General features: G+C 47.1%; 1 protein-coding gene and 1 long non-coding RNA gene across 10 annotated transcripts in view; one reads left to right on the top strand and one right to left on the bottom strand.

Annotated features, from left to right (window-relative positions):
* Window positions 1–4587, top strand: part of TCF12 (transcription factor 12) — a 367927-nt gene extending 363340 nt beyond the window's left edge. For all 8 annotated transcript variants that reach the window (XM_061595499.1, XM_061595501.1, XM_061595498.1 and 5 more), the window contains 2 exons: window positions 2813–2963; window positions 4362–4587. In XM_061595499.1, the coding sequence (XP_061451483.1) occupies window positions 2813–2952 (140 nt within the window). In that variant the 3' untranslated portion in view covers window positions 2953–2963; window positions 4362–4587. The remainder of the gene's footprint in view (window positions 1–2812; window positions 2964–4361) is intronic.
* On the bottom strand, window positions 941–25953 carry LOC133369837 (uncharacterized). 2 transcript variants are annotated; one of them, XR_009759001.1, is made up of 4 exons: window positions 25803–25953; window positions 6220–6378; window positions 5291–5928; window positions 941–4281 (listed from the first exon to the last, which is right to left on the bottom strand). It is a non-coding gene; the product is annotated as an uncharacterized LOC133369837 (long non-coding RNA). The 2 variants fall into 2 exon arrangements; XR_009759002.1 differs by having other exon boundaries at window positions 941–3952.
* Window positions 25954–26482: the final 529 nt, after the last annotated feature.

Here is a 26482-nt window from a genome sequence, read left to right as displayed (position 1 = left end):
CTTTTTTTATTGCTTCAGAAGCTTTGCTTAAATGTAGTCCTAAACTGCTTGGGACCAGGTCACTTGAAGGACCACTTGCACCCATAAGAAGCTCCCCAGACCTTCAGGGTGGCCTTGGAGGCCCTGGGCCAGATCTGTTAGATTGACAGGCACTAGGCAAGAGACCTTTTTGGTGGTGGCCCCATATTTGTGGATCTCCCTCCCTAGGGATCAATTTATGGCTTTCAAAAGAACCTTCACACTTTTCTATCTATATATGTAAAATATCCATAGGCCACTTTTCTGAATAAGTTGGTGAACAAAATATAAAAATAATATTACAAAATTATTGTTATTGTTACCCGCCCTTCACCCAGAGGCACCAGGGTGGGTTACAACAATTTTAAAACACATAATTAAAACAGTCAAAAACAACCTAAACAATATAACCCTGACTATCTGGAGCAGTCAGTCTGTAGAAGAACTCTGCAAAAAAAAGGGGGTTCTGGGAACTGTAGTTTTCATGGGTGCTGGGAATTGTAACCCTCAGGGGTAAGCTACAGTTCTCGGGATTCTCTGGACAGGATATATATGTAAGAAACCTCTGAGAGGCTGCAGGTGTGCCCCTCTGCTCATCAGTGGCATCAATGAAGGCAGTGCGACACAACACCATCCTCCTCCAGGTCCCCTATTCACAGATTGTTGCAGCTCATGGTAAGCCACACACTGGAGTGGAGCCTGGCAGGTGCCGTTTCTGCACATGATCCACCACGCACGGCGGAAAGAGAGGAGGTGGCGGACGAGGCAGTAGCACCGAATTCAGCAGCAGGGATCTGCTCTTCCTCCCGAAGGAGCCCAGGGTGGCCACAATGTTATATATAACAATATTAACAGCTTTCAAATTCAGAAATACTAAAATGAACAACAGCACTTTAAAATATTACTGGGCCAATGCAAATAATTTGTAAAAACAGCAAGAATGCAGCAGCAATCTGCTTTTAATTAAGGGTGCATACATACAGCAAATTAAAGTGGGTTCAGTGTATCCCATGTGTAAATGTTTTTCACATCATCCACACAATATTGTCTTCATCCAAATGCCAGCCCATACTTTCCCCCATTTAATTTGAATTAATTTCCAATCTGCAGTTAATCCACTAAGAGGGAAAACCCAACATAAAATAACACGTTACCTGAAAGTGGACACACTGAAACACATTGGGTGGGCAGGGGCTGTGTAGTGTGTTGTGAAATTTTCTGGGGTGCCATCTGTTACCACACTCCTTGCTTCTGTTTACTCATCATCTGAGCACAACCTAGTCATTTTGTTTCCATCAGCCCAAAGGAAAAGATGCAGTGTACCTATTTCTACCAATTGATATTGAAGGCATGTTTATAGTAATCTTCTAAAAATTATGAAAACAGCTGCTTTGCACAGAACTGCTCTTGTGCAAAACAGCTGTGTTAAAAATAAACTAAAATTGGACCTTGTAGGCCAGGAGGCAGGAAAGAGAAAGAGAAAAAGCAGTCTCCAAATCTCTCTTCCCCCAAATTGCGCGCTCTGTCCTGCCTTGGCCACGTGTGCTTGGGTGTGAAATGTACTGTTTATATTCTTCGGTGAGCCGTACCATGGCTTTCTGTGTTGCTGGGGGCAGGGGGAGTTTTCATGATGAGAAGTGTCAGTGCCTCTGCCTCCCCAACCATTCTTTGCCTGGCAAGGCGCTCCTTGATGGGCTTCTGGTTCTCTGCAGTTTTGTTTTTAAAACTGTTGCTTGTGCAAAACCAGTCAATAAACAACTTACATTTCAAATGTTGATGCTGGTGAAAGTTCAATATTGTGCTATTCCACAGACAAAACCATTAAAAAAAAGAGGTATGCAACACACAGGTAAATGGATACTTGCATGCATGTCTACAATAGGCCTCAGGATTCCAGAACCTCTGGAGGATGGGGAAGTAGTAATTAAGGGTTGAGAGCAACAGCATACAGCAGGAATACATCCCATCAAGTACTGCCCACTTATCTGGATGTGAAACATTGAGAGATTTAAACTGAAAGCACTATATGGACAAAAGTATACCAAAGTGCACATGGCAAAATCTGATCTGTGCAATCCATGTGTGCATTAATGCCCTGATGTGTGTATAGCCTAAGAGTGTTGTGAACTAGGCTGCTCTTGTTTTTAAGTTTTTGGGTTGTGCTTTCATATATTAAAGAATTGAGTTGAGGTGGGGAACATTTTTGGCTTTGCGGGCCAGGTCTTATCTAGCCCCATTCCTACAGGCAAACTTCGACAGGTTGGGCAGCACAGCACAAAGGGCGTTGCCAGCGCTTTGGGAAGTCCCATGGATAGGACTGGCAGAGTGCTCCTTTCTCCCACCCATTAGCTGACGGATGGGGAAGAGAAGCCTGGTTTTGTAGGCATTGGCTGCGTGAGAGAGTCCTTCCTGCAACAGGTGCCTGCAAAATGCTCCTGGAGCAAGACCTGCTTCAAGCAAAGGGACAATCAGGAGATCCCTTTAAGCTCCAGATCATGCCTTTGAAGCCATATCTGTACCCACCCCATACCTGATGCCAGATGCAGGGTGCGTGGGCCTGATTTGGAGGAAACGGCTTCACAGGCCAAATGAGGCCACCCTTGATTTATGTTCATAATAGTTTTGTACAAGCTTGGGAGGATTTGCTCTGAAAAAAGAAATAAGCATCTGTCCAGCGTGGTGGATAAGGCCAGCCAGGTCTCTGTGATTTGCTTCTCCATTTTCAGAACTAACCACCAATCAAGTTCATACGTTTCATGCATTAATAGAGGTGTTTTTTTCACGTTGCTCCTAGAGAGGAACCTAAACCCAAAAGCAGCCTGCCTTAAAAGAAGGGAAGAAGAAAAAGTTTCTGCCGTATCGGCAGAGCCGACACCACATCCAGGAACCCATCCTGGGCTTAGTGAAACTACCAACCCTATGGGTCATATGTAAACACCAGCCAGGTAAGGGAAACATGTCATATCTGTGAGTAAGAATCCAGGGTTTTGCATACCCTGGACTGAAATTTAAGTGCAGGACACAAGACACAGTCAAAATCCGAAAATAACTAAACCATCTTTTTGTGTTCATTTTAGCTATGGCCATTGTGAGACCCATATCTAGTTGTTGTTTAAATGCCATAACATCCTTTGCCAATTTAGCCTGCCACATTACCTTGTGGTGGGCTAAAAACCATTGTACCATAGTTTTTTAGAATGAATAGTGGTACTCAACACAAAGCTTTTGGACTTGCCTATACTGAAAATCTACTGAGAGCTGAATTTGATCCTAAACAGCATCCGACTTTCAGCATCTGTAAGGGTTTGCACGAGTCACTTGTGCCACTTTTCAGGGGGAGATGAGGGATTCACAGTGAGTAATCTCACAAGAGACCCAGTTCTGTGAAGGAGGCATCCCAAGTTTCGCCATCATGGCTTGATGTAGCTGTTCTGTTCTCATGGTCACCTTTGCTGTTCCCCATACAATCAATTTGGTTTTGCACAAAAGGTAGCTGAGTACCAAACGAGCCCATTTTATAACCTTACGCTTCGTTTTGTGGGTAAATGCTTTGCATAAATGTCTGCTTCTCCATGTGTTTTGGATTACTACAGGTGTGGGGAACCTTTGGTCCTCCAGATTTGGTGAGCTGTAACTCCCATCATACCTGACCACTGACCATGTTTGCTGGGGCTGAAGGGAGTTGTAGTTCAGCAGCATCAGGAGGGCCAAAAGTTTCTGACACCAGTGCTACTATACAGTTCACTGTGAGAATTAACCATAAAGTGTGTATATTGTGAAGACATAACAGTTTTGAAGGTGATAGACTAAAGCTAATCTGTCAACACAAAATTGACTGATTGCCTGATTCTAGAACTGGCAATTGCTGTGTAAACAACAGGGTTGTGTCTCACTTGGTAACAGCAGGTGGTCCGCCCAGTGTTGAAGAGGTCGGCTGCAAATAATACAGTAGATGTCAATATACACTCCATGAGTCTGCCATGGCTGGACACCAGTCTGGCCTTTGCATGATATCAACACAATTTATGCTTTGTTCTGACTTTGCCGTGCACAGAGAATGGGAGCAAGTCAAGCCACTTCAGTTTCTGCTTGGCCTCTTGGCTAAGGCAGTGAGGGGTGATGGAGCTGTTATGCCTCAGTGCTGTGGGATAAACGTCTCCAGCAGAAACAGAATCTGGTCTACCAGATAGACCCAGGTGCTATCCTACGTGGGTAGTCTAGGCTGGGTGGTGCTTAAGCCAGTTGCAGAACAGCCATTCTTTGCTGGTGAAAAATGTAGCTGTTAGCAAATTTAACAGACACTGACAGTACCATTATCTTGTTGCTGATATGTCTGATTCCAGAATTCCGGAATCACGGGGAGGAAACCTAGAAGGTGACATTTTCTTCACAAAGACACAGATTCAAATAGCATTAAACGAAGACACATCTGACAAGAGAAGCAAGAAACTCAAATGCAATCATATGATCAAATACTGGTTATCATCTGCATCAGGAGTGATTATGCCAGCATCTCCTCCTGATAATATTTCAGTGCCAGAAACAGCACATCTCCTCATCCTCTTTCTCCATTGTCCTCTTGCAAGCAGCATGCCGCTCCAGCACAATCAGAGACTTCAACCTCTCCACTCGCTATGGAAGTTGCCTTGTACCTAAACTGAATTGACATGCATTATAACTACAAATTGTTATTTATTTGTAATGGAACTGTACAGGTCTACATATGAAAGGAAATCTTAAACTGCTGAAAGCTGATAGGAGTTCAGTATTGAGAGAGCAAAGTCACAAGCATGGCTGATCCTTTGCATTCCCAGCATACCTATGAATGTCTTAAAAGCAAGAAGGGACAAAGGCTTTTGTTGTTCTTCCCATTCCCTTGGTCATTTGACGCATGTTTTCCTTGGTGTGTCTCTATGTTTAAATACTTGTGGCCACAGCTAGCCCTCTCGTGCTCTGTTCCTTGCTGCAAGCTATTCAGATTCCAAGTGAATAGTGCGGTCAGGAGCCATGCTGTGGTCGCAGCATTTCTTGGACTGAAAAGAAGTCATGTTCTTTTACTTTCTCAACAAAGCCCTTTAGACAGTTGGGGTTCCTAGTAAAACTTACAATGTTGACTGTAAATAGCGGGGCAGGGGGACAACCAACTTGGAATTGCTTTCTGTGCTAAACAGTCAGTACGTTGTGGCAGGCCGTGAGGTGAGTGAATCTGACCACTAAGATACAAGAGCAACAGCCACCAGTCTCTACCATTGTACTTTCTCATCTAGCTTACCTGTGAAGAAGGTTGGGGGGGATTCCATCTATTGCATGCCAAACACCTTTGTCCTAGAAGATAAGCTCCATCAGCAATGGTAGATTATGGTGTGGCTAGACCTGACTGGCCTTTCAGTTCCCTTGTTGCTCTCTTTTTTGGGATATCCCTACTCTTTTGAACTTCCATAAAAGCTGTCTTCCACTGTAGGACCCCAGAGTGTGGGGCAGAAGAGGAGAGGAAGGGACAGCCAAAATACAGCTTTCCTAACTACCATCGTGGTGCTCTTTCTCTTCCTGGTGGTATTCTGCTTGCATTTATTAAAGGAATACATCAGCGAACTATTTGAATAATCCCACCACTTTTGAAAGAACAAAAATGTTGCTACAACAGGCTTACAAATTTGAGATCATGTCATAGATGGTTTCTACCAAATCAACTGGTTTGTGAAGTGACTGACTGGACTTCACATCTGTTCTCCAGTAACACCTGACCAACTTCTGTGGCCTTGTTCTTCATTTCAGTGTTTCTCATCTGAATGATCTTCTGCTTATGCTGATGACATGTGAAAGTGCTCCCCTGCCACTGCCTGGCCTTTTCCCTTCCAAGCTTGTTGTCTCTTGGCTATATTAGACTTTGTGACATGCTCAGAAGCTTTCCTTCATAACATAGAAAGAGAGAGAAAGAAAGAAAAAACATTTGGCTTATTTTTCACTGTAGCTAGTCTTTTATACAATAATCTTGTAAGAAAGTTTCTTGAATTCTAAATATTACTCTTTCTAGATTTTTGAAATAAAAAAAGGTTTTCAGTAAAAAAAAATTCTTACTTTATTTTACTATATTAGGTAGTAAAAAAATGTAGGGTTATTTACCAAAACCTGTTCATTAATATCATAAATTTACAATAGCATTGTAAGAGCATAGTAGGGTTCTAGCATACTGTGTAGTACCTTATGGAGTATTGTAAGAGCTGCTTGTCTGAGATGAATTGCTTCTCATCTTGTTACTCAGTTTCTAGAGGTGGTTTATTGCAAATTTGTACCCTGTGTCAAATTTCAAGATGTGACTGATAAACTTTTTCAACCAGCAGCAAGAAGTTCCACGCTTTTCTGTCAAATGTAACAGAAAACACCATGTATATAACATTTATGTAGCAATAAATGTGCCATCTTTTTTTAAAAAAAAAAACTTTGTAAAATCAGTATTTTTTTTAACTCTTTTCTTGTGCCATTGCGTGTTTGGTTTATAACAACTTTCCCTCTACATACATTCAAAGAATAGAATTTAAGTGAATTTAAGTAAACTTAAGGGGGTGTCAAATTAGTGTTTTCTTGTCAGGGGACCGATCTGTGTTCATTTCTCCCTACTGCTTTACTTCTAGTGTTTAAAAAATTAATATAAAGCATTTCACCTGCATTTAAATGTCAGATTGACAGATGTGTACACTTTAAATCCTATTCTTCAGACTAGTACACCTTCTATATTTGCTGATTTTATGCTGATTTGAAAAGATGTTTCTCTCACACACAATCATTCACAGAGTTGCCCGGTTCAGACTGAACGCTGCCTTGGCTGCCTTGGCCCTATTCACTTTAGTGAACCTCCCTTCCCAACCTTAAAACATATTTAGTTAGTTGGATTTAGAAATGAATGCTGAACTGCCAGCAGCAAATGTTGTGTTATGCAGTTAATCTGGAGGATGCGCTACAATATTTAGCAAGTAGATGCTGTGATTGCATGACCATTGAACCCTTGTTTGTCTTCTGTCTTTTTAAAGCAATCTTGCAGGGGTAGTTGCAAAGATATTTGCAAAATACTGCCCTAGGGTTGAGAGTTGGTTAGGCATTACATTGGACCTTGCAATCTAAGAAAGAGTGGTGCTTAGATGCATGGGCTGAACCAGATCCCTTTCAAATGTTTGTGGGGAAGCAGCAATTTTAAGCTGTGAAAGGATGAACTAAATAGTCATGGCTGCCTGTGACCCTAATCTCCATTTATTTAAAATGTGTATGGAGCAAGTTCTGTTTTGCTTCATTTTGTTCCAGATAACGGAACCCAACCCACTGAGTTCAAATTACAAGAAACTACAAAGTTTCAGCTAAACATCTGGAAAAACCTCCAGAATAATATGAGCTGTTTGCTAGCGGAAGAGGCTGCCCTAAAAGGTGGTAGCCTCTCTTTTGTCAGAGGTTTTTTTTAAAGCTGGTGCTTAGGAATCCTGTAATAGTGGATTTACTGTATTGGCAGGAGGCTGGACTAGATGGCCTTTGAGGTACCTTCCAACTCTATGATTCTGTGATATTCCAACTTCTCATAAAACAACTTCCAAGGCACTGACAAAACAAATCAATCTGAAACAAATCCAATAAAAATTGTAAGAGAAGTCCCAACTCACCAGCAACAAATTCACAAGGAAGTGATAAAAATGACATAAAATAATATATATCAAAAGCTTTGGGAGAATAAAAATAGTCTTTGCTGAGTGCTTGAAAATAAATCGTTTTTTAAAATATTATTTATTGAAAGAAAAATTTAAAATACAACTTGTATTACCAACTCAAAAAAAGGGAAAACAAATGTATTAATGAATTATATACAAAGAATTTACTAAATTAAAGAAAATAATATGATACTTGTTCTCCTGATATATCTGGTTCCACAACAAAATAAAAATTGCCCAATTTATATATGTTTGTCCATTTTTCTGTCTTAGATAATATGTTAGTTTTATCAAATTCATAAAGTCCCATATTCTGCTGAATTAGTTCAAAACTACAGGTGGTGTAGGTTGTTTCCAGTTTTTTGCAATTTTGGTTTTTGCCAATGTTAATAAAGTTGCAACCATTTCCAAATCTGTATCTAGGATTCTATTTCTCAGGTAATTTAGTAAGATAACATAAGGATTGTGTAGTAATGAATATCCTGTCATTTTGTATATGTATTTTAGGATAATAACCCAATGTGCTTGTATGTGCCAGATAGGGGTGCAGGACATTCCTAAACAGGGATGACTCCTGCTGGGCTGACAGGCAGGGTCTTCAGAAACCTTTCACCACCTCTCCAGGGAGAGGAGTCATCCTGCCCTCTAGACTGGCCCTGCCCGCGGTCTGTGACAGATCTTTTCTCTCTCTGCACTGAAGAACTTTCTGTGATTTCCTTTTTCATTTCTGCCTACTATTCGCCTGCTAGTGTTTGTTTTTCTCTTACTGTGTGTACATCATTTCTCCATTTTCCCGGAGAGTGCTGATTGCAAGTCTGGGGGCAAAGTGTTTCGACTTGTCAAACGGACGACAAGTGGCCTTTCTTGTGCATGGAGCTGGCAGTTCCTGATTCTACCTCCAAGCAGGTCTGCCATTTTGATCACTTTCATTTGCCACTTTCAGCAGCTTGGCCCTAAGAGCTCCATTTGCGAAGCGAGTCTCGCAACTCTCTTACCGAGCAGGATCCCTTTAGCTTGCTCAATCCCCTCCATCCCTTAGTTGGGTGTGTTGGTGGGCTAGCGCTTCTCTGTTAACAGCAGTGAGGAGCATTTGCATTTCCCCAGGGATTGAACAGCACTATCAGCAGGCATTGTGGCGCACCTGGATTGGTTTCCCCCCCACTTAACCACTTTCTCTGACTCACTGAGCTGCAGCTGCCATTTTATTCATGGCCTCTCCTGCTGCCTCATTCGCTTCCCAGCACTGCCATCTGGAGGGAGAGCTGTAGGACAAAAGTGTCTCCGTTGCTAGTGGACTGGGGCAGCAGAGAGCAGAACATTTGCCTGAGTGGGATGGCCTCCTGCCTGACCTCAAAGAACTCGGACTCAGACACAGCTGTGGGTTTTTTCTTTTATTGTAGCAAGAGACAGTTTCAATTCAGTGCGCTTCATGAATCTACCTACAGCTTACTCAGAACGCAGCGTCTCTAGGTATAACTAAACACAATTTTGCTGCACGAAGACATTGACTCAGCAACTCCTCCTCCCCCACTTGGCTTAAGTAAGGCTGGGCGGGCACCCGGCTTGCGTGTGCCAACTGTCACTGTTGGGAGCGCACGCAGGTGAATACTCCGCCTCAGCTGTGTCGGTTGCATCTCCCACCACATTCGCCTCCTGGTGCAAGGCAAAGGCAGAGCCTCCGTCACTGTTCCATCTTCCTCCAAAGGATTGGGGCTGCCTGCTGGCGACACGGGTGCAGGGAGAGGGGAAGCAACTGATGGTCAGGTTGACTCTCCACAGGCGTATCTGCAGCTGCTGGGGTTGAACTGTCAACGTCCAGAGCTGGGGCCCCTTCTGAGTCCCACTCTTAAGTCCTCCTCTGCTTCGTTCTCATCCATCCGCTCCCTCCAGCAGGGCTCATGACAGACACAGTACATTTGTCATAAGGATATTTCTGCCCTCTGGAGCAGACAGGCAAGGTCTAAACCGACTGACAGCTTCTCTTCCGGGGGAGGAGTCATCCCTCTCTCCAGACTTTGCCCTGCCTTGGTCAGTTCAGGCTGGGTCTTTTCAGCTGGTGTGGTATAATCCCCTCTTTTTAGTTGTTTTGCTCACTTTTCTTCTCTAATCTTTTCCCCTGGGTGGACTGAGTGCTCCTCTTCTTGTTCGTTGTTGAAAAAAGTGTTTGCTAGATAGTGCTGGGGGACATTCCTCAGTAGGGATGACTCCTCCTACTGGTCGTGACAGGCAGGGTCTCAGAGCTTCTCCATCTCCTCTCCTGGGGGAGGAGGAGTCCCTCTCTCCAGACCGGCCCTGCCTGCGGTCAGTGAACAGAGCTTCTGCCTTTTGTTTTCTGCTTCTCCCTCTTAAGAACATAAGAACATAAGAAGAAGAGCCTGCTGGATCAGGCCAGTGGCCCATCTAGTCCAGTATCCTGTTCTCACAGTGGCCAACCAGGTGCCTGGGGGAAGCCCGCAAGCAGGACCCGAGTGCAAGAACACTCTCTTAGAGTCTTTTCCTATGCTAATCCTCTCCTCTCCTTACGTTTGTTTTACTTACTCCCCGCCTGTTTCCCTCCCCTTCCCTGCCTTCACTCCCCAGGTCTGGGGCTTGTGAGGTTAGGCTGAACCCGGCTGGGTTCACAGGCATCGGAACGGAGGCCGAAGAAGGGCGGAGCGCGGCTAGCTGCAGCGTACCAGCAGTAGCAGCAGCCGCCCAGACGGGAGACTCTCCCGTCGCTCCACGGAGCTGTGTTCCTGCAATGCTCGCGTTTAGCGGGATCGCGGCTCCTGAGTCCCCCCCATCACCAAAGGCTTGCCTCGTCGTCAGAGAACGTCTCAGCAGGGGGTTGAGCGGCACCCGCTAACGCTGCTGGCCTGTGAAGCGACTTCCTGCGCTTTCCCCTCAGCGTCAGGGAGTCAAGGCCGCCATATGATGGCCTCACCCGCTTCCTTCCCGCCAAGGGCCCTGCCACGTGGGGGAGGCAAGGGACCTAGAGGAGTCACGGCAACCAGTCTTCTCTCCGTCCCAGAGCATAGACAGCGGGGGGATGAATCTCCTAGACGAAGGTATGGATGTGTGTCCCCCACTCTCAGTTTCCCAAGTTTATGACCTGGGTTAAAGAGCTCATTGCTTCTGAAATCAGTGGCTCTCTCTCACATCACTTAAACGTAGGAAGCGCAGACATTCAAGGAAACGTTCCCACAGGGGAAAGCGGAGGCGCTTCTCCTGCTCCACGGACTCCAGCAGGGAGGACGGGCATGGCAGCTCACCTCTGAGAGACAGCCATTCCAGGTCCTCTTCCCTTTCCATTCAAGCCGTGAGGCGGGGGGGCTTGCCTCCACCCACCTCCATTTTACATAGTGAGCCGGCTAAGGATGCACCAAGGGGTGACAAGGAGCCCCCTGGTCATAGCGCATTGGGGGGTAGCAAGGCAATCCCACTCACAGACTCATGCAGGTTCCTCATCCTCTACGGCTGAGGCTCAGCAGGTGCAGGCACAGTTACCCAGGCAGGCCCCTATCCAACAGGCGGTGCTGTCAGATTCCGAAGACCTACTCAAGCAGGACAGGGAAGAGGGGGAGCTTTCTGGTGAGGAAATAGAGGTCACCCAGACGCAACCCAGACTCTTTGCTCCAGAGGTTTTTCAGCCGCTCCTTTCCAAGGCCCACAGAGTGCTGCAACTGCCAGAGGCTGAGGTGGGAGGCGATGCACCCACTCAGTCAGCCTTGGCAGGTGCAAAAAAGGCCTTCCCCTCCATGGACACTAAGCAGGCTTCAGTTCCCTTTCCCCAGGCATTTGATGACGTGTGGGATGCTGAATGGTCATCACCATGCAAACCAAAGCCACCTGCCAAGTGGGCAAAGAAACATTACGTTTTTGCTGACAGGATCATGACAAAACTGCGTTTTCCCACAGTGGACCTGCCTATTGCTGCACTTGCTAGCTCTGCAGTGATCCCAACAGAAGGGGAGGGAGTCCTAAGGACCAGTGTGACAAGCGAGTCGAAGGGGCTCTTCGCAGGAGCTTTGAAGCAGATGCAGTCTGCTTCAGAGCCGCAGCCACTTCCTCAGTTTTCTCCAGAGCGGTTTTTATGTGGACCGAAGAGTTTGGGGCATGGGACGATGTCCCAAAATTTGTAAAGGATGGGTTAAAGAAAATGGCGTATGCCTCGGCCCTGTCAGCTGACACATCCATGGATGCCCTATAATTTGCAGCGCAGTCTATGGCTGCCTCCACCATGGCACGGCGTAACATTTGGCTCAGGCAGTGGGCAGTGGACACAGGGTCACAGACCCGCCTCACTGCCCTACCTTTCTCAGGTTCTAAGCTATTCGGGGAGCCTCTAGAGGCCCACCTGGTGGAAACCAGGGATAAGAAGAAAGCACTCCCTATGGCCAGAAGAGAGGAATGGAAGGGCAGGCAGAACCAGTTTTTTCGTTCCTCAAAACAGCTCTCTAGCTTTCGCAGTCAGCCTTCCAACAGGCCTTGCTGGGACAGACAAGACGGGGTGGACATGCTTCCTCCACTAAATCGGGAGGCACCTCATTCTCCTCAGGGAGGAACCAGAAGGGGGTCCAAAAGGGCCCCTCCTCCTGACTGGCGGTTCCCAGAGGCCTCTCGTGGAGTGGGAGCAAGACTTCTAGAGTTTGCCCCCCGCTGGAGAGGCATCACCTCAGACAAATGGGTGCTGGACACGGTGTCCATGGGATATGCCATAGAGTTTGTTCGCATTCCACACGACCAGTTTCGACCCACCCCAAGGTCTCGAAGGCCGGAGAAGCACCTGCGCTACCTGGAAGCTATTCAGCACCTGCTGAACAGCCAGGCAATAGAGCCAGTAGTTCCCTCAGAGAGGAAATCAGGAGTATATTCAATTTTTTTCTTAGTCGACAAAAAGAATGGCGATACAAGGGCTATTTTGGATCTCAAATGGATGGCCAGGAAACACTTCAAAATGGAAACCCTTCGCTCCATAACTGCAGCCCTAAGAAAAGGGGATTTGCTGACCTCTGTGGACCTCTCTGAGGCGTATCTACACATTCCAATCTGCAGACAGCACAGACGCTTTCTCCGGTTTTCATATGACAACAGACACTTCCAGTACAGGGCCTTGCCATTTGGCCTTTCCTCAGCACCAAGGGTTTTCACCAAGGTGCTGGTTGTTCTGGTGGCACATCTCAGAACAGTGGGGATATGTGTGCATCCCTATCTGGATGACATCTTGGTGAGAGCACCATCCAGGGACCAGTCACACACAGATACCCATCTCACTGTAGCATGGCTCCAAGGGCTGGGCTTCATAGTGAACTTGGAGAAGAGCATGCTGACCCCATCCCAATCTATTCCGCACTTGGGGGTGGTCCTGGACATGCAACTTTTCCGCATGAGGCTCACCGAAGAAAGGGCCTTGAGACTTCAGCTGTTGCTTCAGGAAGCAGTTGCTTCACCAGCATTGGACCTGATGAGGCTAGCTCGGCTTTTGGAGGTCATGGTGTCGGCATATGACCTAGATCAGTGGGCCCAATTTCACTCAAGAACTCTACAACAGATCCTTCTGCCCTACTAGAAGGCAATTCTCCTACTACACAGACGCTCGGTCTCCGTTCCTCAGACAGTAAAAACAGAGCTCCGGTGGTGGCTGTAGCCTCAGAGGTTGGCCCACGGAGTCAGCCTGGAAGATCTTCCACGCATAATCATGACCTCAGACGTGAGCTTGTATGGATGGGGGACTCACCTGGACCACAATGTAGCCCAGGGGACATGGTCTGCAATGGAGGCGGAGCTCAATATAAATTTATTGGAGTTACGGGCCATCAGACTGGGCCTACAGGCCTTTGTTCCAGAGATCAAGGGGAAGCATCTCCTCATACGCACCGACAAGTCATCTGCGAAAGCTTATGTCAACAGACAAGGGGGCACGAGATCGAAGGGCCTAATGCTCGAGGCATTAATTAAATACTTAATTTGGTTTACCAAAGGCCTGATCCTTGGCTGGGGTTTCACAGACCAGAAGGGAGGGTAAGGTAATGACCAAGGCTGAAGGGGAACTGTAACAAATGGTGGCAGCGGTGAAGAGAATAACAATACCAGTATTCAGAGTCTCTGGGAATACTAGTATTAGGACGTTACTGGTGGTTGCCTAGCAGGGGGATCTGTTGAGATCTGTGCTAGAGCGGGGAGAGAAACCGTAAGAGAGAGCGGTCCGGACTGGTGGAGTCCCTGGTGGTGCCTAGTGACAGGCAGTAGCCATGCACAGGTAGGAACCTGACAGGGAGAGCCAGGGAAGTACGCCTCACACGTCTCTGTTCAAATGGGCAGAGAGGCATCTTGCCTCTCTGAAGGCCGAACACCTGGTGGGCACAAACAACTTTGTAGCCGACTGGCTCAGCAGGACAGCCATCAAGGAGGTGGAATGGCAACTGAACCCAGCAGTTTTCCAACAGGTGGTGCGCAGGTGGGGACAACCGGTAGTGGATCTCTTTACCACACCCGCAAACACACAGCTAGACAGGTTCTTCACAAGAAATCTGTGTCACCAGGCTCAGGGCACAAATGCACTAGTCACACAGTTGCCACAAGGTCTCCTGTACGCCTTTCCTCAGTTTGGGCTGATACAACGCACGATCCAGAAGGTTTGGACATTGAAGGCGGAAATTATTCTAGTGACACCCTATTGGCCTCGACGTCCCTGGTTTCCGGACCTACTGAACATGTCAGTCGAGACACCCTGGCAGGTACCCTTTCGAATGGATCCTCTGATTCAGGGACCAGTCTGCCATCCTCGACCAGAGTTGTTCCGGCTAACAACTTGGAGACAGAGTGGTTGTGGTTGAGCGGTAAGGGCTTTAAGGGGAAAGTGCTTGACACGCTACTGGCCTTGCGTAAACAGTCCACGAACAGGGTTTACTCGTCCACATGGAAGGTTTTCTTGTCCTGGTGCTCTGCAAACACGGTGGAACCTTGGTCTCGAGATTGCAGGGGTCCCCTGGTCTGAGCGCAGCCACAATCAAGAGACAAGCAGCAGCTCTGAGTACCATTTTGTTATGCCTGCCCCCCCTGCTTTCCTCCATCCCATTCCTTAAACGTTTTCTAGGAGGGGTGACGCTGGTTTCCCCACCAATGATTCACAGGTTTCCAAACTGGAACCTTACCTGGGTGCTGACAGCATTAACAGGACCGCCATTTGAACCAATGGCTACCTGCCTCCTGAACCTCTTGACATTCAAAACAGTTTTTCTGGTTTCCATTACATCAGCACGCAGAGTTTCCGAGTTGGGGGCATTATCTTCGGACCCTCAACTGTGCGTGTTCCACCAGGACAAGGTTGTCCTCCGACCAGACCCGGCATTCCTACCTAAAATCAATTCTGTTTTCCATAGGTCACAGGAAGTGGTTCTTCCTTCGTTCTGCCCCGCTCCCTCCTGTGCCTAGGAACGTAGGTGGCACTCCCGTGATGTGAGGAGGGCTCTTCGTTTCTACCTGGATTGTACCTTAGAGTTCAGGAGGTCTCTTTGTGGCCTTCTCTGGGAAATCAAAGGGGTGTAAGGTGACGACCGACTCTTACGCTGGCTCAGAGCGGCTATAGCACATGCATATGAAGCACTGGGTAAGGAACCTCCATTGGGTACCACAGCACACTCAATTAGGGGGGCAGTGGCTTCAACAGTGTTTAAGGGGGGGTTCCCCATAATGGATATCTGTAGGGCGGCTACGTGGGCTTCTCCACACACTTTTATCAGGCTCATTCTCATCAGCTGAGGCTGCATTTGGCAGGAAGGTGCTCCAGAAGGTGTTGCCCCCTAGCTAGAAGAATCCCACCCGGAGTTCTAGTACATTGCTCAGTCATATCCCTACTGAGGAATGTCCTCCAGCACTATCTAGCAAAAATGGAAATTTTACCGTGAATTTCTATTTGTAGATAGTGCTGGAGGACATTCCGCCCACCTGTCATTCCTTTGCTTCACCTTCTGGAGTGGGGGGGGGAGTGGGGGAGTTAGGGCTTCTGCCAGCACCTTACATTTGCACACGTTGTTTAGTATTGTGTGTCTTCCTTCATGTGTGACCTGTCCTCCAGCACATTGGTTCTGTCACTTTTCTTCAGCTGTTTCCTAGTATAGGCTTCCACTTTAGGGACGTCTGAAAAGCTGCGGATATGGGGCCTGAGGAGTGTTCCTGGTTCTGTCAGTTCTGTCTGGAGAGAGGGACGACTCCTCCCCCAGCAGAGGATACCAAGAAGCGTAGAGACCCTGCCTGTCACGACCAGTAGGAGGAGTCACACCTACTGAGGAATGTCCTCCAGAACTATCTACAAGTAGAAATTCACGGTGAGTAAAATTTCCATTTTTCCTTCCCTTTTCCCCCTCCCTGGGTTTTCCTGGGCTTGCGTTTGTCTTGTTTCTGGTAGTGGGGAAGCTGTTTGGGTTTTTTTGGTTTTGTTCAGACCATGGCTACAGCGACTCTTCTCAGCAGTTCCCACACACACTGCATCTGACGGGACCACTATTTTGTCCTGGGCGCAGTTTGAAGATGGCTGGGGTAATTCTCTCAGGCATCTATCAGCCGATGGCAGAGGTTCTTCTGCGTTTGTTTTCAGTTGTGTGGGCTAGTGTCCATCTGTCCTGGCGCCAGGTGATTTTTAGCACTACCCGCTCCTATCATCCTGCAAGAGATGGAGAGGAGGCAAAAGGCTTTGGTGGACCCGGCCTGTGGAGGCGTCATCGCTGTTGAGAATGTCATCCATCATCCCCGGTAAACGGAAATTCACGGTAAGACAAATTTCCATTTGTTATTTGGTTTTGTTCCATTAAAGAATTTTAATGTATTAAAGAATTAAACACTGTTATGGGTTGCCTTTTTTATCTTTTCCTTCTTTAATGGGACTTGCGCCTTATCCTCACAACAGCCTTGTGGGGAGGCCGGGCAATGAGTGTCTTCCTCAAGTAACCACTGTGAGCTTTGTAAGGAGACCTGTCCCCATCTAAACTCAACACTTGTACATTCTGAACTGCATGGACCCAGGTGAGAACCTTCTCCCTGACATGCCTGTTTTTTTTAATGTGTAATGTTTTTTGTGGGGATTGATCTTACACCCTACAACTTGAAACAGGCATGCCACCTGCTGATCTCCAACCCTCCTTGCCCATCTCCTCGACCCCCAATCTAACTTTAGTTCCCAAGCTCCACAGATGCTTTGAAAACTGATGGCAGTTAGAAACCTTTAGCTCTTAAAACTTCAAATAAAGTAAGATTTTATTATGTTCCACCTTTCAAGGCATGTGTCCTCAAAGGGCGGCATACAGAAACAGTCACATAAAATGGAAAACGTATAAAATCTAAAATTACATCCCTTATTTATTTATTTAATAGTAAAAACATGTCACAGCAATTAATAAAAATAAGAACACAGGCTGCATTGAAATAAAGTCTTGAGAATCTTTCGGCAATTACTACTGAAAGGCCCATACATATTTCATAGGGAGTTATATTCCTAACATATAAGCTCCCTTGTTCCTGGTATGTGTGATGTCACTTGTGGCCAAAGTTTACTCTGTTTCATATAATTTATAAACCACTTTTTTGCCTGAGGTCCAAAAACATTGTACAACAATAATGAAACAGTATAATCAATAGACCAAGGTCAATTAAAATGAATTCCATGCATTCACAATATAACATTGTAGCACTAAACAATACAGTATAAAACAGACTAGCCCTGAGGTGGAATTAGTCCTTCCCTCCAAAGTCCTGGGAGAAAGGTGAAATGCCAACAGCGCCACTACAGTTTGTGCTTTTAAGGAGAGGGAATTCCAGAGTCTGGGTGCAATCGCCAAGAAGGCCCTGCCTCCTGTCCTAACACAATGAACACGGCACTCTAGCAGGGCCACAGGGAAGGTGATCGCTGTGTCCCAGAATATTCAAGCTGAGGAGTTAAAAAAAAAAAGACACTTCTCACACAGCAGAGTGGTCCATTAGGGCAAACATGGCATTACAGCACCATGCTCAGGCTGCCCTCAGCCCCCACCAGCCTTACCACTCCCAGCCCAAGGGTGGCACTGGGTGTCTCTCGGCTCATCCTTCCCATTTCCCAGCTCTCTTCCCTGAGCCATTGTTGCTGTGTGTCGTTCCCATTCTGCCTGATCCCTTCCTTTGCTGCCTGTTAGGTGGGTGTGCATGCCATTTTCCTTCGCAGTTTGTGTACTCAGGACCTCAGTATCTCCTGGAACACCTCTCCCAATGTGAACTTACCTGGACCCTTAGATCTTCTTCTGAGGCCCTTCTCCGGGTCCCTCCTCTGAGGAGGGCTCAGAGAGCAGCAACAAGGGAGACAGCCTTTTCAGTAGTGGCTCCCTGTCTTTAGAAGGCACTTCTCAGCTTCAGGGCTGGGAGGTGGGCTGTAACTAATTAGCCGGCAGTTATCTGCGTCATACATCTGCCAAGGCCAGCAGATAACAGGAACTGGCTGGGGAAAGGAATGCTTCTAACAACTGTACCAGTAGCAGTATCCGAAAGCGTCGTCAAGGTGGGGAAGCTGGGTTCAGGAAGCCAGGGCTTCAGTCCGAAAGGTCTGGAGTCTGCAAACTACATTTCACGTGGAGGTCACACCCGACGTTGTAGTCAGCAGCCTGCTGCAGTCGCAAACTGCCATTTAAAACCCACTTCCTAGGCATGTGCAAGTGATGAGTCTCCCAACTTCTCAGAACCACTTGTTCGTAAACAGCCTGACCTCCTCCGTTGCTGTCATACTCGCTGGCGTCTTCGCTCTGCAGGAGGGAGGGAGCCTCCTGTTCATCCCCTGAACCTGCTTGAAAGGCTTCAGATGGGACCTGGACATTCTCCAGCTGGGAAAGAGCTGGAGTTGCATGCTCAGGGATTCCGCTTGTTCCTTCTTCTGGGTCCGGCGCTGCTGCCTCTTCCTCCTACTCTGAGGAGTCCTCCGAAGGGGCCATGACACTATCCCCCTCCCCACGACCAGCCCGTCCCCTCCCATCTGGGCCGGGTTTGTCCGGGTAGCACTGGTGGAACTGACGGACCAGGCGGGGGGCGTGAACCTCTGAGGCGTTTTCCCAGGAGCATTCCTCTGGGCCATACCCCTTCCAGTCAATCAGGTACTGGAGTTGGCCTTGACGCCTACGGAAGTCCAGGATCTGCATCACTTCGAATTCTTCCTCTCCATCCACCTCCACCGGCGGTGGAGGCTGTGGTCGAGAACTCAAGGGGTGAGGCGGGAGGGCCGGAACCAGCAATGACCTATGGAAGATGGGGTGAATGCGAAGGGACGTGAGGAGTTGCAACCGGAAAGCCACGGGGTTAACCTGCTGGGTGATATGGAAGGGACCAATGTGTCGAGCATCCAGCTTCCGAGACGGCTGTTGGGATGGTAGGAACTTGGTTGAGAGCCACACCCAGTCTCCTACCTTCAGTGGAGGGCCTGGCTGGTGGTGGCAGTCTGTAAACCGTTTCTACGAGTCTTTTGCCTGCTCCAACTGCTCCTTCAAGACTGCCTGCAGGGTCTTCAGTTCCTGTAGCATGAGATCTGCAACGAAGACAGGTGAGGGGGGTAGGACTGAGAGGAAGAACTGAGGGTGATAGCCATAGGAGACAAAGAAGGGGGTTTGGCATGTGGATGCATGGAGAGAGTTATTATATGCGAATTCAGTCAGAGGCAGCAGATCCACCCAGTTGTCCTGTTGGTAGCAGGTGTAACATCATAGGTACTGTTCCACCGTGGCGTTGGTGCATTCCGTCTGTCCATCTGACTGCAGGTGGTGGGCGGAGGACAAATGGACCTGGATGTCCAGGGTTTGGAACAGTAATTGCCAGAACTGGGCAGTGAACTGGGCCCCTCGGTCTGAAACCAGATGGTCCGGAAGACCATGTACATGGAAAACATGGGCCAAAAATGTCTGAGCCGTCTTGGGGGCGGAGGGGAGTCCAGCACATGGGATTAAATGGGCCATCTTGGCAAATAGGTCTGCTACTACCAGAATGGTGGTCATCCCCCTGGATGCGGGTAGCTCTGTGATGAAATCCAGAGAGACTGGCCGCCAGGGACCCAGAGGAGTGGGCAGCGGGAGCAGGAGCCCTGGCAGCTTCCCAGGGCGCTCCTTTGCTCGTTGGCAAGTATTGCAGACCACCACGTAGTTTTTTACATCTGCCTGAACCCGCGGCCACCCGAATTCTCATAGGACCAGATGAAGGGTCTTGTACATTCCAAAATGCCCCGCTGGCCGGCTGTCATGACAGAGGTGGAGCACCTCTCCCCGTAGGGCGCCTGGAGGAATGTACAGCTGGTCCCGATGGTACACGGTGCCATTCCGTAGCGGGAATGGATTGTCCAAGACGGGGTTCCTGACTGGAGCCCTTGCTGATGTGCCAAGGCGTACTCATCTCTCCGATGCTGCTCTCGTACCCTGTCTAACAGGGATTGTGGCTGGTGGGTAGCTGCAAAGTTCTCTGGGCAGAGAATCGGACAAAGGGGGGACTTGTGCTGCTCGGCTTGGTATTCAGGTTTGCGGGAGAGGGCGTCTGCTTGTGTGTTGTGACGGCCAGGGAGATAGGTAAAGTGAAGTCGAACCAAAACAGGGACCACCGGATCTGGCATTGATTAAGCCGTCTGGTGCTCTGTAGGTGCTCGAGATTCCGATGGTTGGTTCATAATTGCACCGGGTGGTTGGCCCCTTCCAGAAGATGACACCTGGTTTCGAAGGCCACTTTTATGACCAGCAACTCCTTCTCCCAAATCGTGTAGTTCTGTTCTGAATAGCTAAGTTTCCAAGAGTGAAATGCACAGGGAAGCAGGAACTGCTCCTTGCCCACTGGCTGCAGTAAGACAGCCGCAATGGCCTTGTCAGATGCATCAGCTTCCACAATGAAGAATCTGGTGGGATCAGGTTGTTGCAGGATGGGTTCCGAGGTGAAGGCCTCCTTGAGGCACTGAAACGCCTGCTGAGCCGCCTCAGTCCAGCAGAACTTTTCCTTGGATCAGAGTAGGTCCGAGATGGGGGCTGTTAACTCGGAGAAGTGGGAAATGAACTGGCGGTAATAGTTGGCGAAGCCCAAGAAGCGTTGCACATCTTTGTGGCTGCAAGAGGCTTGCCAGTGTAGAATGGTTTCAATCTTTGCTGAGTCCATCTGAATTCCAGAGGGGGAGATCCGATGGCCTAGGAAATCCATGGTCAATTCACATTTTTCCAGCTTCGCAAACAGGTGGTTTTCCCTCAGGTGCTGCAATACTGCTTGAATATGCTTCTCATGTTCAGAGGGGTTCCGTGAGTATATCAGGATTTCATCCAAGTAGATCACCAGGCGATCTTTCATTAGTGTATGTTCCTTACGTACCCTTTGTATTATTCACTAATAGGCAAAAAACCTTGCGTTTTAAGAACGTACCTATAGCCCACAGCTATTTCTATCAAACTTTAAAAAGCAGGGAAATTGGGCAGCTATAGTGAATGCAGCAGGGGAGCAGGAGACCTGAACTCCTCTCTGAGATATTGGACTGCCCTACAAATTGGTCAAAATGCAAACACCATTTGGGTTGGTCTTTCACAGTCTAATCCACTTGCTGTGTAGCTTGGAAGAATTTGGTAACGTGCCTCTGAGCATATGGTGAGTGGTGGCAACTCAGAATACCTGAACTCCAGTATCCTGTCCAAATAGAATCTAAGGGCTATATGGACACCTAGAGAGTGTCAAAACCTTTCCTAGGTTCAAAATGGTTTTGGGCAAAAAGGTAGGGAGCACTACCCCTTAGGTTTTGTGGGAAATTGAGTTAACTGTGGGCTAGAAAGATGGATCAGGACGTAGAACAGCCTTGACTTGATGAAAGACATACAGCTGCAGATCAGCAGACAAGATCCCCACCTCTGATATCCCTCACGGACAAAATAGCAATGAGAAAAACAGTCTTGAAAGGTAATACATTCAATGAACAATTTTCCAAGGGCTCAAAAGGAGACTTAGTCAAAGCAGGTAGAACGCAGTTCAGGTTCCAGGAGGGAAAATAATGAATAACTTGAGGGGAAATGAGGAACAGCCCTGCAGTAAACCTTCATACAGGGGATGAGCAGAAAGAATCTTGGTTTGATGACAGGAGGCTCTGATTGGCTGGAGGTTCCAGACAATTGGGAGTTAACTGTTTGTAAGAGAGTGGGAGAGAGTCTGTTAGGCTTTGACATCTGAGGCGCAGGGAGGCTGGGAACTGATAAGGGCAGTGTGAGGCGTAAAGCGAGAGAGTAGCAGAGGGGGAAACTGAGGCTTGCATATGAATACCCAGGGTGTTCCTAATACTTGTCTGGGGGACACCAGAACGGAGCTGGTGGCCAGATTAATCTGAGAGGCTGCCCTAGGCGAAGATCTGACCAGAGGGAAGCGATGACATGAGCTGGTTGATAAAGTTGGCTCAGCTGTCCAGGCAGCCTGGAGTACAACCAGAGGAGCTTTATATTATTTATTATTATTATTTATTATTTCAACTTATATACCGCCCTTAGCAGAATAGCTCTCAGGGCGGTGAACAAACAAGGTAAAATACAATATATCATGGTAAAAAATCACAAAAACATGTACAAACAAACAACAGAAAGCACAACAAAAACAAATACAACACAAATTAAGAAGGATACATATTAAAAATAGAAAGATTAAGAAAATTAAAAGATTAAAATGCTTTGGGGGCACAGAGGCAGGTTATCCCCACAGCCAGACGGGGCTGTGGGAGTATTTGGCTGGGGTGAAGGTTGAGGGAATTGGGCCTGGGGCAAAGGCCACTTAGGGGCCTCTTGGTCTTCAGAAACTGTCAGCAAGCACCTTTAAGGCCCCAGCATAAAAATCAGTACAGTAGGGCCCCAATCATACGGCGGGTTACGTTCTGGACCCCCGCTGTAAAGCAAAAACCACTGTAAAGTGGAACTCATTGAATAGAATGGTGTGAGATGACCGAAAACCACTGTAAAAGCGGAACAAGCGGCATATGAGTGGGGCTTTAGTCTAATTGCATCTAATTGCAACCGCCGCATTAGCGAATCGCCATAAAGCGAATCTCCGTAAAGCAGGGCCCTACTGTACTCCCTTATTTACAGAGCACCCCTTCAATAAAGCATCCATTTCAGTTTAGAGTCCGTCCTGCCTCTAGTGTTGGCGTCGTCCTCACACCTCTGCCTACTATACAGGCTACTAGGAGGTTTTGAAAGTGTTCTGAACAAACTGGTGGCCACAGAAAATTAAAGAAGTACAGACCTCTCAACCTGTGGTTATACAAATGAAGTGAAGGGAACCGTGTCCCTGACAAAAGCAAGTGCCTGCCTGACCTACCCACCTAAAATATACCTGCTCTAACGCCACCCTTTCACCCTCCAAAATAATAAACCAGCATTGTCCCTGCACACTCTCTACTGCTAAACTAGCCCAACGCCCGCCCTCCTCCTAGCAATGCGCCAACTGCCAAACTGCCACTTGCGCCAATATAAACCTCTCCGTCACTCAGCCAATCACCATCCACCACACTCCAGCATTCCACTCACTCATTTCCCCCCTCCCACCACTTAACATTCTACTATAAACCACTTACCATATGTGATACACAAGCACGAAACAATTACATAAAAGCATGGACCATCACAATCCTCCCTCAGTGCGGTAGGTCCATGGAGGTCTTGTCAGTGGGCCCCCTGCTAGGGTATCAGCCCTCATGAAATGCCCAACTATGCTGACCCTTGAGGCCAGCCCTGTTCTCACTGGTGATGTATTTATGCCACCTGCTCTAGTCGGGATGGTTAAGGAATGGTACAGATGGTTCATCTTCTCCACCATGTCACTTTCCTCAAATAACTATTGCTTGTTATTTTACAATAAATTATCACCTAAACAAACAAGATCCTGATTGTTAACAAGAATGCCTTATTGGAAGCCTCAAAGGAAATATAAGGCTTTAAACGAAAAATGATTCACTGATTCAGAACTATGAAGGAACTGCAGGCAGCCTTGAAATCAGTGGGATTCTTCCCTGTGTAGTTCTGGAATTCTGACCCTAGCAACATGGAGTCCAAAGCAATGGGCTAGAACAGAGGGGTGCAGCCCTCTGTCAATTGCAACCTTCGTGGCTGCTCTTTGGGGAATGAAGATGGCCCTTCCCAGAGACACTGTATGTAAACCAGGCATACTAAGCTGAGCTACTGGGAAGACAAATGTCAGCATCATTGACTCCGTCAATCAGGTACCAATTGTATATAATGTCCAGTGAGCAGTTGGCTTTAATTAAGCCTCACTGAGCTTACAAACTGTGGAACAAACCTTCAGGTAACATTCGGAAGATCATGGGACCCCTTGCAGAATAGGGCCAGTCTGCCCCACACCTGGCTCTGAGCTTGCTGGTTTCTGGAGCCAATGACAATTCAAGTGTGAGGCCAGTTGATGATTTATCCCTTATCCCCCTGGAAATATGGGATAGAAAGAGGAGACATTCTTTCCAAAGGCACTTTCGTGGCCTTTGCTCTCTGAAGGAAATCAGCCTTCACAAATGAGGCGAGACGTTGAGGAACACATTGTCTGCTTTTTCTTGAATTAAAACCTGGCCTAAAAATGCTTCTTGCCCTTAAAATTCATTGCTCAGGAAAGACGAAGACATCCTCTTAGCCACCCTTCGCTATAAGTTCTCAGGGTAGGTTACACAACAATGAAATTTACAATTATAAAATAAATAAAGCAGTTGCAGCCATAAAACAAGAAAAGTGTGAAAACAATTAAATCTAGTTCCCTATATAAAAACTGTCCCAATACAGGCACAGACCACAGGGCGGCCTTCTCCAGCCTCATGCCCTTTAGATGTTGTCAGACACCATCTCCCATCCTCCCCTGACCACTGGCCATGCTGGTTGCTGGGAGTTGGGAGTCCAACAGCACAGGAGAGCGAAGAAGGAGGCACCCTAAATGGTCCACAGACAAAGAGGGGGAAACCCTTGAACTGCTGAGCCAGCAACCAGCCAAAAATATAAGTGGTAATTGTTTATTGCAGCCTGATGCGTTGCAGGTATCAAAAAACCCTTTGCCAAGGGCAATCTGTGAAAGTATGCATATAAACAACATTTAAATCAATTATAAGAAATACTTAAAAATGTAAACTATAATACAACATTTATGAATTTATCTATTAAAAATGTACAATACCATGATCTGCTGAAAGTGGACTCATAAACTATAGGAAAAGGGACAACTAAAATGGAATATAATACAAAATAAAACTTCGCTTGAAACTTAACAAGATTATACATACATCCCCAATGGGAAATTCTTACAGAGCTTTTCTAATCTGAATAAACGTGGACTAAGCAAATAAGTCGTAATCGACTTGAAGGCACATAACAACAACAGCAAAGCAAATAAGCGGAGAGGAATACAGAGGTCAAATATCTTCTATATAGAACACACTGTTATATCTAATAAATATAACAAACTGAATTTTTAGGAGTAGCTGGCTCTTAGAGAAGGACAGAACAAAAACATGAAAACTTCACAAACAACTGAAAATAAACATGCACCTGAGATTTAAAAAGATTTTTTGCACAAATTTTTCTGATTCAAATCTACCTGTTAAACATTGCCCTTGACAAAGGGGTTTTTGATACCCGAAATGCATCGGGCTGCAATGCACAATTGCCACTTTTATTTTTGGCTGGTTGCTGGCTCAGCACTTTGAGGGTTTCTCTCTCTTGTCTGCGGGGAGCCCAACAGATCTGGAAAGCACCAGGTTGGGGAAGGCTGCTGTAGGACAAGGGGATGAGGGGGATTGTGCGAAACACTTCATGGAAAGTTGGGTTTCAAGGGAGGATTTGAAGGAAGGGAAGAGAGTGGTGGCATCATGCCCATGTTCTAGTGCTACCTCTCAATGGAATGACCTCCCCCTGGTAACTCAGCTATTTCTTGCCATAACAAACCCAGCAACAGAGGACAAAATGCACATGGCATTAAAAGTGTGGCTAAACATGGCATGTATCATTTTTAAAAAACTGTACATAACAGCCTCTGGGATGGGGCCCGATCAGGATTGGGTCCATAATGCATGGGGAGAGGGAGATTAACTCCCTCTCCCCCCCCCCCGGCCCTAGTGAAAATTACCTGCCACCACCAGCACCTGGAAGCTTTTGTTAGTCCAGGGAGGGAAGTGTCTCTCCTGTGCCAATGAGTAGCTTTCGGGACAGAGAGTGGATGATCTTCACTGGGACTGCTGTGCAGGAGTAAAGGGTTCAAAGCCCTCTCTTCCATGTGCCAGGACTCTGATCTTGATTGCCTGCTCCTCCCCTCCCTGTGCTTCTAGTTAGCTTTTTTTTTTAAAGATACACAACGTTAAGCCACGTGCTTACCCTCAAGTGCAGTTGGGCCTGAGTTTAGCTGACACGATCAAGGCTCTTCACGTTCTACAACAGGAGCTACTGATCACAAAATGGCAATCAATGCATCTGTTTTCGTTTGTGTAGACGGAGGGCTGAAGGAGTCAGACATTATTGTGTGCTTTGACAGACCTCTGAGTGCTCAAAAGGAGAATAAGATCTGTGACAGAACACCAGCTCCAAAATGGGTGTGCACGCACAAGAGAGTGATTCCTTTTTGGACTTCATGTCCAGTCAGCTTCTGCTTAACAGCTGCAAGACAAATCAGACTCTTGCTTTTGCTGTGTTCTTTCAGAAAGCATTTGCGATTGCACATTTCTCAATGGAAATGGCCTGCCTTCGAGTCGATTCCGACTTATGGCAACACTATGAAGAGGGTGTTCATGGTAAGCGGAATTCAGAGGGGTT

The sequence above is a fragment of the Rhineura floridana genome, chromosome 14 (genome assembly GCF_030035675.1).
Source record: "Rhineura floridana isolate rRhiFlo1 chromosome 14, rRhiFlo1.hap2, whole genome shotgun sequence".
Classification (NCBI taxonomy): Eukaryota; Metazoa; Chordata; class Lepidosauria; order Squamata; family Rhineuridae; genus Rhineura; species Rhineura floridana.
The sequence above is the reverse complement of the archived record's forward strand: the minus strand, read 5'-3'. Positions and strand labels throughout refer to the sequence as shown.